The following is a 15,825-nucleotide window of genomic DNA, read 5'->3' as shown; positions in this document are numbered from 1 at the left end:
GTAATTAAGACAAACTGTGATCGCTTATTTAGAAATATTGCTGAAGGTCACGGCAATGTCTAGGATGACTCCTAAGGCGTACTCCTTATCATCCTATGCAGTGCCGTGTCTACAGACTTGCATTTGGTGCACGCATGTTGTGTTGTGGGGAACAGTTTTCCATCGATGTTGAACTTAATAAGCACATTTATCAGCCTCTCAAAGTTTTTGAGCAGAAATTATGTTAAGCTAATGGGTCTATAGTCTTTGGGATATATATGACCGATCTTCCCCACCTTCGACTCAATTTTATGCAGCCATCGAATATTATTTTAACACATTCAACGATCGCTCTACACGAAATTTCTAGAATGGCAGGAAATATGCTATTGGGTCCTGTGATTTGGCATTAGAGAAAGTCTTCACCGCCCATTCGATCTGTGTATCGGTCACCAAGCCCGGTACTACCCGCTGCCTGATTGTGGAGGCAATGTAAGTGCTGTCCGTTGGCTTTTCTGCATCATCTACCTATGGAAAAAGTGTGTCGAAAAAGCATCTCTATATTTGTAGATAATCTTAACAGAGTTTTGGATATAAAAAAATTAAATTAATTACTTTACAGATGGCATCATTTCATTTGTAGAAAAACAAATTTAATTTAATTTTCAAATTAAAATTCAAGGTAATATTATAATGAATATCGGGTGCATTAATCTGTTATAAAATTTGTTATATTATTGTTTGTTAACTCATTGATCCACTTCATCATTGCACTTTTATCATAATCTTAAAATGTTTGCAATTCATTTGGCTGCACAAATCAGTAACTTTGCGAAATTGCATGTATTACATTCAGATAAAATCAACAGCTATGTGAAATTTTAATGCAACATCCAGACTATAAAATGTGGGTGCAGCAAACTAAAAGTATTATTGACTTTACAGCAGTTGGAGAATCAAGCTCAAGTTGTTAAAAGAAAATATGCGTTCTCTATTTTTGGTCGCTTTGATTTGCGGGGTTTTGGTGCTGATGTTGGTAAGAAATTTTAAAAGTTGTTTATAATTCAAAAAATTTGAAAATTCGATAAGCTGAAAAACAGTCAAAATATGTCCGAACTTTTGTTTCCATGACATTACACTACTCATTTAATAACATACATTTATACTTTTTTTCAGCAATCAACGAACGCTAGTCCTCCTACGCAAATGCCGCCCCAAAAAGGCGGTGACCCTAGTGGTCGTACACGTCGTGCTGCACATGGACCTGGTGGCTATGCTGGTGGTGAAGCTGGTGGTGAAGCCGGTGCAGGTGGTGGATTCGATTTTAGTATGGGTGCTGATGTCCGTGGTAAGACCGGTGCTGGTCGTGGTGGCAAATAGGAATGCAGGACGACTAAGCTTATAGCCATGATATGTATTGCTATGAATATGTAGATGGTAAAAAAATTTATAAATAAGAGTAATAAAAAAAGTTCTGAAAATGTGCAGCTTAATCATCAGCAGGCTACCGTCTATATCGATGAGTTATCGGTGCCCCCAGCGGGTTAGTGGGCTTAGAATATATACGCGGTAGGTATGCCTGTCGTAAGAGGCGACTAAAATACCAAATCGATTCAAGGCATTGTGAAGCGCAACCCTCTTAAGGGGTTGGCAGCGCAATATATAGCTTCTTCAACCCAATTGTCAACCTCACCTACCCGTGGCGAATCCTGTTTCATTAACAGCCTAGGTTCTGGCGGCCCCGAACTCCTGATGGATGTAAGGGGTGGGAGGGCGGTATAGCTTAGAAGGTTTCATGTGGTCATATCAAATCGTTCACGAGATGGTCGCGCTGGTAACTTTATGATGCTTGTTACCGGAACGTACCGGATCTACATCCGGCAAGGGACCATCAACAGTGATAACACACCCCTAGGCCTTCGAGGGGTGTCCTTATCGCTACATCAACAACAAGAACATGAGTTATCGGTGAGTTATCTATTTGTTGTCGCAAAGTAATCGATTTGTTAGTAGTTTGCAATTAAAAAGTTATCGATTTGATCATGAAAAGATATTTATTTGCTTTCAGTGTGCTGCACAACGAAAACGCGAATGCAAAGAGTATGAAACAGACGAGTAATCTATTCGTTACCGCAATCGAATTGTTATCGAAAAGAACATCATCTACACAGTAAGATGAACAGATTCCCCACATATAATAATTCAGCCGTGTGACGAAAAGGAGCAGTAAAAGGCTATATGAGATATCCACAAAAATAATTTAAATTGTTTACAATGTCTTGGTAAAAATTTCCAAACTAATGACTTTTAAATGTTACAAATTGATATATTTAGTTATTTTTTCTGCTATTAAAACTATATTAAGTCATTAAAAATTACTCCTACAGTCAAATATCAAATTAGCCAGGTAATCTATATATATAAAATTCAAATTATGTATGTATGTATGTAGGTATAGATCGAGTTGCGTCCTAAACGGATCGACGGATCACAACCGAATTTGCACAACCCACTAGAAACATTCCAAGGATGGTCATAGGCTAAAAATCATGTCGATATATAAAAGGGGCGTGGCACCTCCCATGTAAAATGGATATTTGGTACTACATAACTCTGCAGGTATTCATGCCAGAACATTGAAATTCGGTAAGGAGTTATATGAGGTCAATCCCTAACATCTCCAAGAAAACTTGGGGTGGGGGAGAAGGGGGTGTGGCACCTCCCATATAAATGGAGTTTATCATACTACATATCTATGGATGTAGTAATGGTAGGATAATGAAAATTGGTAAGGAGCTATATGACGTTAAGTCCTAAGAGCACCAGTAATATATGGAATTGAAAAAAAAAAAAAAAAACAAAACAAAACAACTTAGGTTATTTCAAACTTAGGTTATTTCAATACGTAAACAAGACAAATGGGACTTTCAGAACTATGGCTGCCTTAAAAACTTAGCTTATTTCAACACGTAAAGTTTGATTCCAGAGTTGGGTTTTGGCTGTTATTCCTTTAGTATTCTTTTATGTTATCTTTAGAGTTGGTATTTTTGGATACGCCGGGAGGAACCGACAAACAAAAAGTTTCTGTTTAATTTGATTAACTGATGTAAAAGCAAAAAGATAAATCGCTATGGCAGTTGCTTTCTCAGATACCGCGGATACCCTTTGTGCGGTGGACGTACAACTCCGCATTTAAATGACCACTGTTTGCAAACATCTGATAACCCGATGTACAACATAAGCAAACGGTCAGGCCAAAGTGAGGGTGAGCGATTTGTGCACCATGACCTATAAACAGTCGCTGCAAGTTTTAGACTGAACCCTTAAGAAATTAAGGTGTAAGGATCATCCCAATGGTGGTGCTGTTACTTGCTGGAACAGCCACAGTTGAAGTAAATACGTGCTTTTTCGCCTATAGACAGCTTTACGTACGAAAATTTACTCTCTTTAGAAATATGAGAGGGCATTTTGGCGAAAACACTTCAGCAGCAGCTTTTGCTAAACAACGTCTTGGAATTAATTATGGAAAAATTCCTATTTATTTGCTAGCAGATTTGATTTCTTTTCTTGGAGAAATTATGACATCACCTGAAGCTTTAATAACTAATGTTTTTTACAAATATTGAATCTATCTTTACAAACTATAAATGGCTTTGAGAAAACGCATTTTAGGCACCTTAAAATGAGGATGTTAATATCACTAGAACCAAGACAACTTATCACTCTATTAACACAGTCGTGGAAGAGTCCCAAGCTGTGCATATCCGATTGAGTTTATTAGCTCTTTTGAGCCATCAGAAATTTCTCCTCATCGATTGATCCTTAAAAAAGGGCCCATAATATCATAATATTTATGCTTCGTTATTTCGATTCTCCATGCTTATGTAGTGGGACAAGGCTTTTCATCACAAAACTTTTACGAATGTCATTGAAGCAATTCATTTTATCGGAAAATTTAGAAAACAAACAAGTTTAAAACCAAGGATTCCATTGATATCTATAGATTTGTCTTCTCAATTTTAAATGCATCAAATTCCCTATCCCTATCAATGAAGCTCAAGGACGATCATTAGCTGCGAATCAAGTGATTGATGAGCGCAATACAAACCTTTATAGCTTCAGAGCTTCTGCATCTCAATTGTCAACCTCTCCTACGCGAGGGGAGTCCTGTTACAAGTGTGATTATATCATACAACAACAGTCATTAGCTGTAGCAGAATTCAGTCTTACCAACTCATGTTTAACCCACCCATGGCCACTTACGCATAGCTTGCACATTTTTATAGAAAGGTGGGGTAAAACCCGCGGGCTTTACCTAGTATCTTATAACTTTAAACGATCAATTCTTGTTTGTTTGGATAGCCGAACGATCTCGGGAACGGTCCAACCGATTTAAATGAAATTTGGCACAGACATAATGTATCAAAGACTTTCTACCTAGATGTTGGCACTCAGAATGTTTCACAAGGTTGCCACCCTTTCGAAAAAAATTGCATGAGATATGCCGATATGGGTATCAAACGAACGGTATTTCACTCCGCATTGCAATAGGAATACTTTTGAGTAGGGTTGCCATTTATGGTTGCCACCTATTCGAAAAAAAATTGCATGAGATATGCCAATATAGGTATCAAACGAAAGGTATTTGACTACGCATTACAATAGGGACATTTTTGAGCAGGGTTGCCATTTAGGGTTGCCACCTATTCGAAATTTAAAAAAAAATTGCATGAGATATGCCAATATGGGTATCAAATGAAAGGTATTTCACTACGCATTACAATAGGGACATTTTTGAGTAGGGTTGCCATTTAGGGTTGCCACCTATTCGATATTAAAAAAAATTGCATGAGATATGCCGATATGTGTATCAAACGAAAGGTATTTCACTCCGCATTGGAATAGGAACATTTTTGAGCAGGGTTGCCGTTTAGGGTTGCCACCTATTCGAAGTAAAAAAATTTGCATGAGATATGCCGATATGGGTAGTAAACGAAAGGTATTTCACTCAGCATTACAATAGGGACATTTAAGTAGGGTTGCCACCGATTCGAAATTAAAAAAAATTGCATGAGATATGCCGATATGGGTATCAAACGAAAGGTATTTCACGCCGCATTACAATAGGGACATTTTTGAGTAGGGTTGCGTTTTAGGGTTGCCAACTATTCGAAATTAAAAATAAATTGCATGAGATATACGGATATGGGTATCAAACGAAAGATATTTCACTCCGCCTTACAATAGGGACATTCTTTAGTAGAGTTGCAATTTAGGGTTCGAAATAAAAAAAAAGTGCATGAGATATGCCGATATGGGTATCAAACGAAAGATATTTTACTCCGCATTACAATCTTACACATGATTCGACTTAATTTTCTTAATTTCACACACGCTAATAAAATTGAAATGCAATATCAAGGCACCGTGGCAAATTCCAGCAAAATATATTTAAATGCATATTTTTGGCAAATATGAAATTAATAATTGCAATTTCTCACAGATTACTATTAGAAAGATTTCTCACCATAGCAAAAAGATATCTCACCGTGGTAATTTGCTACCATTGAAAACGACATCTAACCATATAACTACTTACCAACAGATGGCGGTTAGGGAAGTAAGTTGATAATTAATTAAACTAACTCATAGTTGTCATTCGTGAAATTTACAAGTTTTTGGAACGTAATAAAATTGTGAGACTTTCATAGTGTATAACTAAAAAAATGTTTGAAATTAATAATTCAGCGCATGAAGATACTCGAGAAACTTTGTCAGAACAACGAAACGTTGCCGATCAAAGCTCGGTCGCCCAGGTACTATATAGTAATCAAACATTGATATTTTTTTAATAACAACTAACTAGTAATGACGAACTTACTCACTGGCAATAATCGCATTTACTTAGGTGATTTCAATACCCATCACGATCTATGGCATTCAAACTTGCGGGCGGCTAATAGGGGTGAGATGCTGGCGGATCAAATAGAAGAATCGACGTTCTGCACAATAAACGGAGACGCCCCCACACGTATGGTAGGAAGCTGTCACAGTTCGCCGTATATTTCAATTGCGAGCGCAGAAATCGTAAACTGCGTCAACTGGCAGCCGATGATAACATTGGCATCCTACACCTGCCTATACTTATTTCGCTCGAGCGTACCGCCGACTTCATCGTCACAGAAAAACGCACTTTCATAAACTTTAAAAAAGGAAAGTGGGACGAATACAAATCCTTTTTACACACAACCGCTTTGCTGCCCTCCCTATCCCCGCCAAGGTTACGCAAGTTCATTGAATCCGCCTGGGCTCGTTTCACTTTTTCGGCTCACTTCCCGGTGGAGGCCACAAATTTAGCGAGAAAACGTGACCTTATAAGACTGCTCGATCCCAGTGACCCCCAAATAAGGGATATAAACCAACGCATCAGACTGCTTGTGGATGAACACAAGCGGGCGAAATGGGAGGAGTACCTAAGCGGTTGTAACCTCTCTGTCGGTGTAGGTAAACTTTGGTCCACCGTAAAGTCCCTATCGAATCCGTCTAGGCACAATGACAAAGTTTCCATCGCCTTTGGCGATAAAGTGCTGTCGGATGCGAAAAAATGCGCGAGCGCTTTCTGCCGATAATATATAATGCATTCTACGTTCGACAAAGATAGACGCAGGGCCAACAGACACGCACATAAACATAAATTCAGCGCGTCACCAAGCGTCAAAGCAGTGGGCCCAGACGGCATAGCCATGCCGATGCTTAAAGGGAAAGAGGGTTTCAAATATTTAGCACATGTCTTCAACCTGTCTCTTTCCACCTTTGTCAACCCGAAAAATGTAAAAATGCCAAGGTGATCCCGCTACTAAAGCCTGGGACACCAGCTAACATAGAAGAGTCATATCGACCGATATCTCTCCTATCGCCAGTAGCTAAGACGCTTGAGGCCATTTTGCTCTCCTACTTCAAAGAAAATTTGCAGCTAGCCTGTCATCAGCATGGCCTCAGAAAACTCCTTAGCCCCACCACCGCGATAAATGCCATCAGCACCCAGTAAATTGCGGTTTAAATCAAACCCGCCCCCATAGAGCAGTACAGTACGGGTTGGGGTCAAAATTCTGCGTTTTTGGAAATTCTGCATTCATAATTCCGGAAGTCGAAACACCGGATATCAATATTATGGAAATCAATATTCTGGAAAGAGCCGATCCAACACCTGCTGCGCCATGCACAGTAATTCTGCGTAGTACACCCTTCTCCGTAGGCGGCCTTAGCTGATCCAACAACGGCTACGCCATGCCATGATTCCGGAATTTTGACTTCTAGAATTTTGTCGACCCAGAATTTTGATTCCGGAATTTTGACTTCAGAATTTTGATTTTAGAATTTTGACCGTTTCCCGTACAGTACAGTCCAGTCTACCCTTCCCCCATGTCTTAAAATATTAACCGCAAATTATCTGGGTGGTCCGCAGGCATCGGTGCAATTTAGAAATGAAACATCAAAGCCAAGAAGAATTAAACAAGGAGTGCCACAGGGTAGTGTCCTATCCCCACTTTTGTTTAATTTCTACATATCTAAGTTACCTTCGCCACCATAAGGAGATACTATCGTTTCCTACGCCGATGACTGCACTATAATGGCCACTGGCCCAGGTCCACAGATCGATGTGCTTTGCAACAGAATAAACGGCTACCTCCCTGATCACTCCAGATTTTTCGCCTCGCGAATAGTCCTCGTCATTTACAACATGGACGTCGAAAATGTCGACCATTTTGAACATCCACGTCGATGGCACTACGCTACCGACTGTCCTACACTCCATATCTTGGGTGTGACGTTTGATCAGGATCTACATTTTGGTGAGCATGTAGCCGCAATTGTGCCGAAAATCCAGAGCCGTGACATAATCGTCAAATCCCTTGCTGGCAGTACTTGGGGAAAAGACAAAGTAACGCTCATTACCGCATACAAAGCAATAGGCCAGCCGATTGCATGCTACGCGTCCCCTATATCGCCAAGCCTAAAAATAAGAAGCTACAGGCCTGCCAAATTACTGCTCACAGAACCGCCACGGGCTGTCTTCTTACGTCCCGAGAACACCATCTACATAATGAGGCGAGAATACTCCCCATCAGGGAGAGAAATGAGATGCTAACCCAACAGTTCCTGTCGAATAACCAGAAACCTGGGCATCCCAGCAGACATCTGATTGATGAGCCAACACCGCCTAGGGGCTTAATGAGTCATCTCCGTAAGCATTATGAGGAAATACGGCAGCTGAGAACTCAGCCGTCAAAAAAACATAAGCAGGTCCTTGGTGAACTCCACAAACAGGCGTCGGACCTTTATGCCAGGAATTGCCTGGTGAATCCAGTACTCAAAGAACAGTACCCAAAACTTGCGGAAGAGGAACGCATACTCCCCAGGGAAAAGTGGGTCACTTCAACTCAACTTCGTTCTGGATACTGTAACAGGTTAAACTCTTACCTATCCAGAACCAACCCCGACATACAGAATGTATGCCCCGCTTGCAATGTGTCCCCACATGACACCAACCATCTCTTTTATTGTAATGTGGAACCAACGCCTCTAACACCCCTTTCATTATGGTCCACCCCGGTTGAAACAGCAAGTTTCCTTGGACTCCCATTAGAGGATATTGATGACAATTTGTGATCGGTCGCAACTATTAGGTGGGGCGAAGCACTGCTAAAACAACAACAGTGATGAAGAAGTAGATCTAAATTTTACCACCCAGCAAAAACAATGCGCGAGAGTCACACAAAATTACAGTTTCGCACTACAGGTTTAGTGACTACCTACGAACTGGTCCTAATCGGATGCACAGCGTGACAGTCGGTGTCCAAACTTATACTTAAAGCCAGGCATGCTTAACGAACGAAACGATATCATGACTTCGTTTCGTTTATTAGCGTTGATTATCGTAACGAAATGATATCGTTTCGTTCGTTAAGCATGCCTGCTTAAAGCACTGAAGGTTGAGCTTTACGTATTTAAATCAGAGATTGCATTTAAGGATTAACCAGAAAAAACTAATCGGCTTATGACAGATAACAACCGATATTAAATAACAAAGACATGTGAGATATGTTTATTTTTAAAATTTTCTGGTACTTCTCAGTGATTATTTTTTTATTTTAAAATTTTTCTCAATACCACTGAGATTATTTAGTGTAATTTTTCTAACAGATTATTTCGAAATGGTTATTTAGCGACCGAAATAGATTTTGGGGATGGTTAATCGCTTGCCTGCTATTTTCTAATTAACATAATTTAAACTGACCATTGACTCATACTTCGTCTCAACCGTTTATTCTTGGAGTCATACAGTTACTATTTCGAAGATCACCTCATGATCTTTTCTGGATTGTTCGCGATTAGTTCTGCGATCATTTCGAGTCTTTTTTGTTTCACCACTTGGATCATTCCGATACTATTTTGAGATCACATCGGCATTGCTTTATTGAATTAATTTCGCTATTATTTCGGGAATAATTTGGCACTTATTCCACATTATTTCGGTACTATTTTCAGAAAGTCATGATCATTTTGGTATTAGTTAAGACTCCATTTTGAGGTATATTTGAAAATGTGTTAGAGAACATTTTTTGCAGGATTATATGGTAAACATTTCTGGATTATATAGGTATTATATAGGGACCACTACTAGTGGTACCTGGGTATCCCAGCCATGAGAACTAGTAATAAAAAACTAATGTATTAAAAAAATCATCTTTATGAAATTATATTTGAAAAAATTATCTCTCCTTTTTGTAGAAGACTTATTCCCATACGATGCCACAAAATTTTAACTCGTTTCTATTTGTAGATTATTTAAAAATGGCTTTTGAATATGCAAAACGTACCCGGGTTCCCATCTATGCACAGGACGGTTAATAAATTAAACCGATACATCAGTTAGGGCTGGATATATCTACCGCAATGTAATTAAGACAAACTGTGATCGCTTATTTAGAAATATTGCTGAAGGTCACGGCAATGTCTAGGAAGACTCCTAAGGCGTACTCCTTATCATCCTATGCAGTGCCTTGTCTACAGACTTGCATTTGGTGCACGCATGTTGTGTTGTGGGGAACAGTTTTCCATCGATGTTGAACTTAATAAGCACATTTATCAGCCTCTCAAAGCTTTTGAGCAGAAATTATGTTAAGCTAATGGGTCTATAGTCTTTGGGATACATATGGGGAAATCCGCCAAACTTTGGTTTTTTTTTGGGAACAAATTTTTTTTTTGAAACATGGTATCACGCAAATATCTTTTTGTTAGGAACATTGAGGGGTAAATTGGAGCTATAGTGCATCGCCATTACTCGCCTTACACAATGCCTCAAAAAGATATAGTCAAAAGATCGAGCAAAATATATATAAATTGAGGTCGCAATGTTAAATATACATTTATTCCAACACTTCTGTTGATACACGAGACCCGGTTTTGTAGATATCGGTAAAAATATAAAACCGCCAATTTTTTTTTACTGCAAAGTTTGCAACACATTTATTTTAACACCTTTCTACCGATTCTTTTGAAACTTTAAAAACATATAAATATGTGAACGAAGTATGTTTAGGTAAGAAAGTTTTAATACCCGAGATCCGGTTTTGGGGATATTGATAAAAATATAAACCCAGAAAACTTTAAAATTTTTTTTACTTATTTAAACACTTGTTGTTGTTGTTGTTTTAGCGATAAGGTTACTCCCCGAAGGCTTTGGAGAGTGTTAACGATGTGATGGTCCTTTGCCGAATACAGATCCGGTACGCTCCGGTAACACAGCACCATTAATCCATCTCGCACCATAAGACCATCTCGGAAACGACTTATATGGCCAAATTAAACCTTCAGGCCATCCCTACCTCTACACCCCCAAGATCCACGAGGAGCTTGGGGTCGCCAGAGCCTCGTCTGTTAGTGAAACGGGATTCGCCGCTCGAAGGTGAGGTTGACACTTGGGTTGGAGAAGCTATATGTTGCGCTACACAGCCCCTTGAATCCCATTTAAACACTTCTTAACCGATGTGTTGAAATTTTATCAATATATATACATATCTATGTATACCCCACCTAGATATGTACATCCTGATAAAATTTGGTAAAATTTTGTTGATAACCGAAATCCGGCTTTAGAGATATCGGCAAAAATATGAAACCGGGTAACCGTCAAATATTTCATACCCGTTTGTTAATTTTTTCTCTACACCACAGTAGTATACCATCAATTGCCTCACCTTGGAATATTCAGGCAAGGAATGTTATTGATGTTTGTACATGGGGCAAATATACGAAATTTCCGACAAAAATTGGCAATCGTCAAAAAGTGTAGAAAAAAATTTTTTTATTTTTGTACCATATTTGTGTTTCTTTTCATTTACTTTTAAATAAAACCTGGTTAAAAAAAAATGTCTACACTTTTTGACGATTGCCAATTTTTATCGGAAATTTCGTATATTTGCCCCATATTTCAAGATGAGGCAATTGATGGTATATTACTGTGGTGTAGAGAAAAAATTAGCAAACGGGTATGAAGTGATAAAAGTAAAATTGTAGCTGTGCTCACAAAAAAACATGCCCATCGAAAAAATTCAAAAAAAAAAAAAATCAAGGGTATCGCTTGAAAAAGTGAAAAAATCAACGTTTTTTACGTTTCGAAGTTCTGCAAAAACTTACTATAAACTTTCTTGATTTTTAAAATCGTTAGATCGGATAGTCAAAGGGACAAGATTAATGTCATTGTACTTTTTTCTGGCCTTAAGTTTTTTGCCCGTGTGTAAAACCCGAGTATCCACCTTTGACTCAATCTTATGCAGCCATCGAATATTATTTTAACACATTCAACGATCGCTCTACTCGAAATTTCTAGAATGGCAGGAAATATGCTATTGGTCCTGTGATTTGGCATTAGAGAAAGTCTTCACCGCCCATTCGATCTGTGTATCGGTCACCAAGCCCGGTACTACCCGCTGCCTGATTGTGGAGGCAATGCAAGTGCTGTCCGCTGTCTTTTCTGCATCATCTACCTATGGAAAAAGTGTGTCGAAAATAATCTTAACAGAGTTTTGGATATAAAAAATTTAAATTAATTACTTGACAGATGACATCATTTCATTTGTAGAAAAACAAATTTAATTTAATTTTCAAATTAAAATTCAAGGTATTATTATAATTAATATCGGGTGCATTAATCCGTTATAAAATTTGTTATATTATTGTTTGTTTACTCATTGATCCACTTCATCATTGTACTTTTATCATAATCTTAAAATGTTTTCAATTCATTTGGCTGCACAAATCAGTAACTTTGCGAAATTGCATGTATTACATTCAGATAAAATCAACAGCTATGTGAAATTTTAATGCAACATCCAGACTATAAAATGTGGGTGCAGCAAACTAAAAGTATTATTGACTTTACAGAAGTTGGAGAATCAAGCTCAAGTTGTTAAAAGAAAATATGCGTACTCTATTTTTGGTCGCTTTGATTTGCGGGGTTTTGGTGCTGATGTTGGTAAGAAATTTTAAAAGTTGTTTATAATTCAAAAAATTTGAAAATTCGATAAGCTGAAAAACAGTCAAAATATGTCCGAACTTTTGTTTCCATGACATTACACTACTCATTTAATAACATACATTTATACTTTTTTTCAGCAATCAACGAACGCTAGTCCGTCTACGCAAATGTCGCTCCAAAAAGGCGGTGACCCTAGTGGTCGTACACGTCGTGCTGCACATGGAACTGGTGGATATGCTGGTGGTGAAGCTAGTGGTGAAGCTGGTGCAGGTGGTGGATTCGATTTTAATATGGGTGCTGATGTCCGTGGTAAGACCGGTGCTGGTCGTGGTGGCAAATAGGAATGCAGGACGACTAAGCTTATAGCCATGATATGTATTGCTATGAATATGTAGATGGTAAAAAAATGTATAAAGCAGAGTAATAAAAAAAGTTCTGAAAATGTGCAGCTTAATCATCAGCAGGCTACCGTCTATATCGATGAGTTATCGGTGCCCCCAGCGGGTTAGGGGGCTTAGAATATATACGCGGTAGGTATGCCTGTCGTAAGAGGCGACTAAAATACCAAATCGATTCAAGGCGTTGTGTAGCGCAACCCCCTTAAGGGGTTACCAGCGCAATATATAGCTTCTTCAACCCAATTGTCAACCTCACTTACGCGTGGCGAATCCTGTTTCATTAACAGCGAGGTTCTGGCGACCCCAAACTCCTGATGGATGTAAGGGGTGGAAGGGCGGCATGGCTTTGAAGGTTTCATGTGGTCATACCGGATCTACATCCGGCAAGGGACCATCAACAGTGATAACACACCCCAAGGCCTTCGAGGGGTGTCCTTATCACTACATCAACAACAACAACATGAGTTATCGGTGAGTTATCTATTTGTTGTCGCAAAGTAATCGATTTGTTAGTAGTTTGCAATTAAAAAGATCGATTTGATCGTGAAAAGATATTTATTTGCTTTCAGTGTGCTGCACAACGAAAAGGCGAATGCAAAGAGAATGAAACAGACGAGTAATCTATTCGTTACCGCAATCGATTTGTTATCGAAAAGAACATCATCTACACATTAAGAAGAACAGACTCCCCACAAATAATAATTGAACCGTGTCACGAAGAGGAGCATGAAAAGGCTATAAGAGATATCCACAAAAATGCGTCGCACTACTAGGCCAGGTATATGCCGTTGAACCAAGGACTTAAAGACAAGACCTGCTTTTGAGGAAAGCAGGGCGACGACCGTCACTCTAGCTCGACTTTGATATGGATGCTGTAATGAGTTAAACTCTCGTTTATTCAGAAACAATCCTGACATACGTAATGTATGTCCTGCTTCTAACGGGCCCGCATAACACCAACAACCATCTTTTCAATTGTAATGTGGAACCAACAACGCCTCTAACACCCTTATCTCTTTGGTCCAATCCTGTTGAAACTGCAATTTTCCTCGGACTCCCGTTAGAGAATATTGATGACAATTAGTGAGTGGTCCCAGCTAATGGATAGGGCGATGCATTGCTACAAGAACAACAACAAAATCAATAAGAAGCCGACGACTTCAATTAGGTACCGTTTTCTCCCTGATATACTGAAATATATCTACACAAAGCAATACCTTTTGAATCAAAGAAGTTTTTATAGTGCTAAGTTCGAAGTGACAATGTTCGAAGCCTTGATCTCAATCTATGAAACAATTGCTACTATTTTTGTACAATAGCTGTTTGCTTCACTATATATTTGCTGAAGCCTGAACTACTTGGGTAGTAAAAGCAAATAAAAGTTATGTATGGTGATACAAACAAAAGCAACTCAGTCAAAAAAATTCTTTGAAAAATTATTAAAAAAATTGTGTCAACTCATTGCGCACTCACAGCTTGGAATTTTTTGGCAATTACACTTGAATGCCTATTTATCTATTTAGGTGAATACCTGTCTACTAAGTATCTATTATATGTTATTATTATAATTACTATATTTGGTTGAATAGTTTCAGGTTCAATTACCTTTTAGTTTAAAGCTATATGGAATAACTGTCATTTGTTCGCTTGTCAATTCAATCTCAGTTACATCTCCATAAATGGTATAGGAATAAAAAGTAAGTTCGGGTGTGATCATTACATACTCAGCTGCCAGAATACAGCTTGCAAAACTTTTAAATTACCTTCTTTTAAAAGTGGACAGTCCCACGCCCATTGTCTAAAATTTTACTGTTTTCTATTCTGCGTCATAAGGTCAACCCACCTACCAAGTTTCATCGCTTTTTCCGTTTTTGGTAATGAATTATCGCACTTTTTCGGTTTTTCGAAATTTTCGATATAGAAAAAGTGGGCGTGGTTATAGTACGATTTCGTTCATTTTAAATAGCGATCTGAGATGAGTGCCCAGGAACTTACATACCAAATTTCATTCAGTTACCTCAAAATTTGCTCAAGTTATCGTGTTTACGGACGGACGAACGGGCATGGATAAATGAATATTTTTTTCGCCCATATCATTTTGACATATAGAAGTCTATATCTATCTTGATTAGTTTATGCCGTTACGGGGTACAATTTTGTTAACAAAATTAATAAAATTAATATACTCTGTGAGCTCTGCTCAGCTGAGTATAAAATACATATGAATGATTAAACTTAAAGAGAAATCTGCTATGAATATCGTAAAAATTATTAATACAAAAAAAAAAAAAAAACGGTTTCTAGAATAATTGCTAGCACACATTGAAATCAACTTTATGTGAAAGTTCCTTGAGTGAATTCAAACAAGACAATCTTGATTACACTTTTGTCAAAAGAACAAAAATAATTTTTTATATGAATACGTCGATAATTACGCAAACATTTTTTACATCATTAATCATTTTCGTAATCAAAGTGTCCACATCTGCAGTGTAAACAAAACTTGACATTCCAATTGAAGGCAAACGTAATGTAGGTAGGTAGATTACTTTGATATACAGGATTTTATCCGTTGCTTAACGTTTTGAGATTTTCTCCCATACAGCGGTTTCTTACCAATGCTTGCGTAGCACTCAGTCAATCGGTGTTGACATAGGGGCCCCACAAACTCCCACTGTATAAAAAACACATTCTGAAGCATATCCTTCAAAATATTAATAAAGTTAATAAAATTTTCCAGAGTGAGGGGCTTCAAGTATATAATATGTATTCAGAAATAAAAATACTTTATTTAAGGCTGGGTGCGGGTTCGCCTAAATTTTAGGTACCTAATCTAATATTCCGCTGGAACTTTCCAGCACTGCAATAATTTAGGAAAAAGCTCTCAAAACTGTCCGAGTTGATTTG

General features: G+C 38.2%; 1 protein-coding gene and 1 long non-coding RNA gene across 2 annotated transcripts in view; one reads left to right on the top strand and one right to left on the bottom strand.

The window, feature by feature from the left end:
* LOC137252700 (uncharacterized) overlaps nucleotides 1-11,335 on the top strand; it is a 177,184-nt gene extending 165,849 nt beyond the window's left edge. Inside the window, exons 4-5 of the mRNA XM_067788746.1 lie at nucleotides 2,048-2,149; nucleotides 11,218-11,335. Of these exons, the coding sequence (XP_067644847.1) occupies nucleotides 2,048-2,149; nucleotides 11,218-11,335 (220 nt within the window). The remainder of the gene's footprint in view (nucleotides 1-2,047; nucleotides 2,150-11,217) is intronic.
* LOC137254059 (uncharacterized) overlaps nucleotides 1-15,825 on the bottom strand; it is a 323,781-nt gene that overhangs the window by 242,186 nt on the left and 65,770 nt on the right. The gene's annotated exons all lie outside the window — the stretch shown is intronic.

This window comes from Eurosta solidaginis, chromosome 5 (assembly GCF_040869045.1).
Source record: "Eurosta solidaginis isolate ZX-2024a chromosome 5, ASM4086904v1, whole genome shotgun sequence".
In the NCBI taxonomy this organism is placed as follows: domain Eukaryota; kingdom Metazoa; phylum Arthropoda; class Insecta; order Diptera; family Tephritidae; genus Eurosta; species Eurosta solidaginis.
This window is presented reverse-complemented; position numbering and strand designations above follow the sequence as displayed.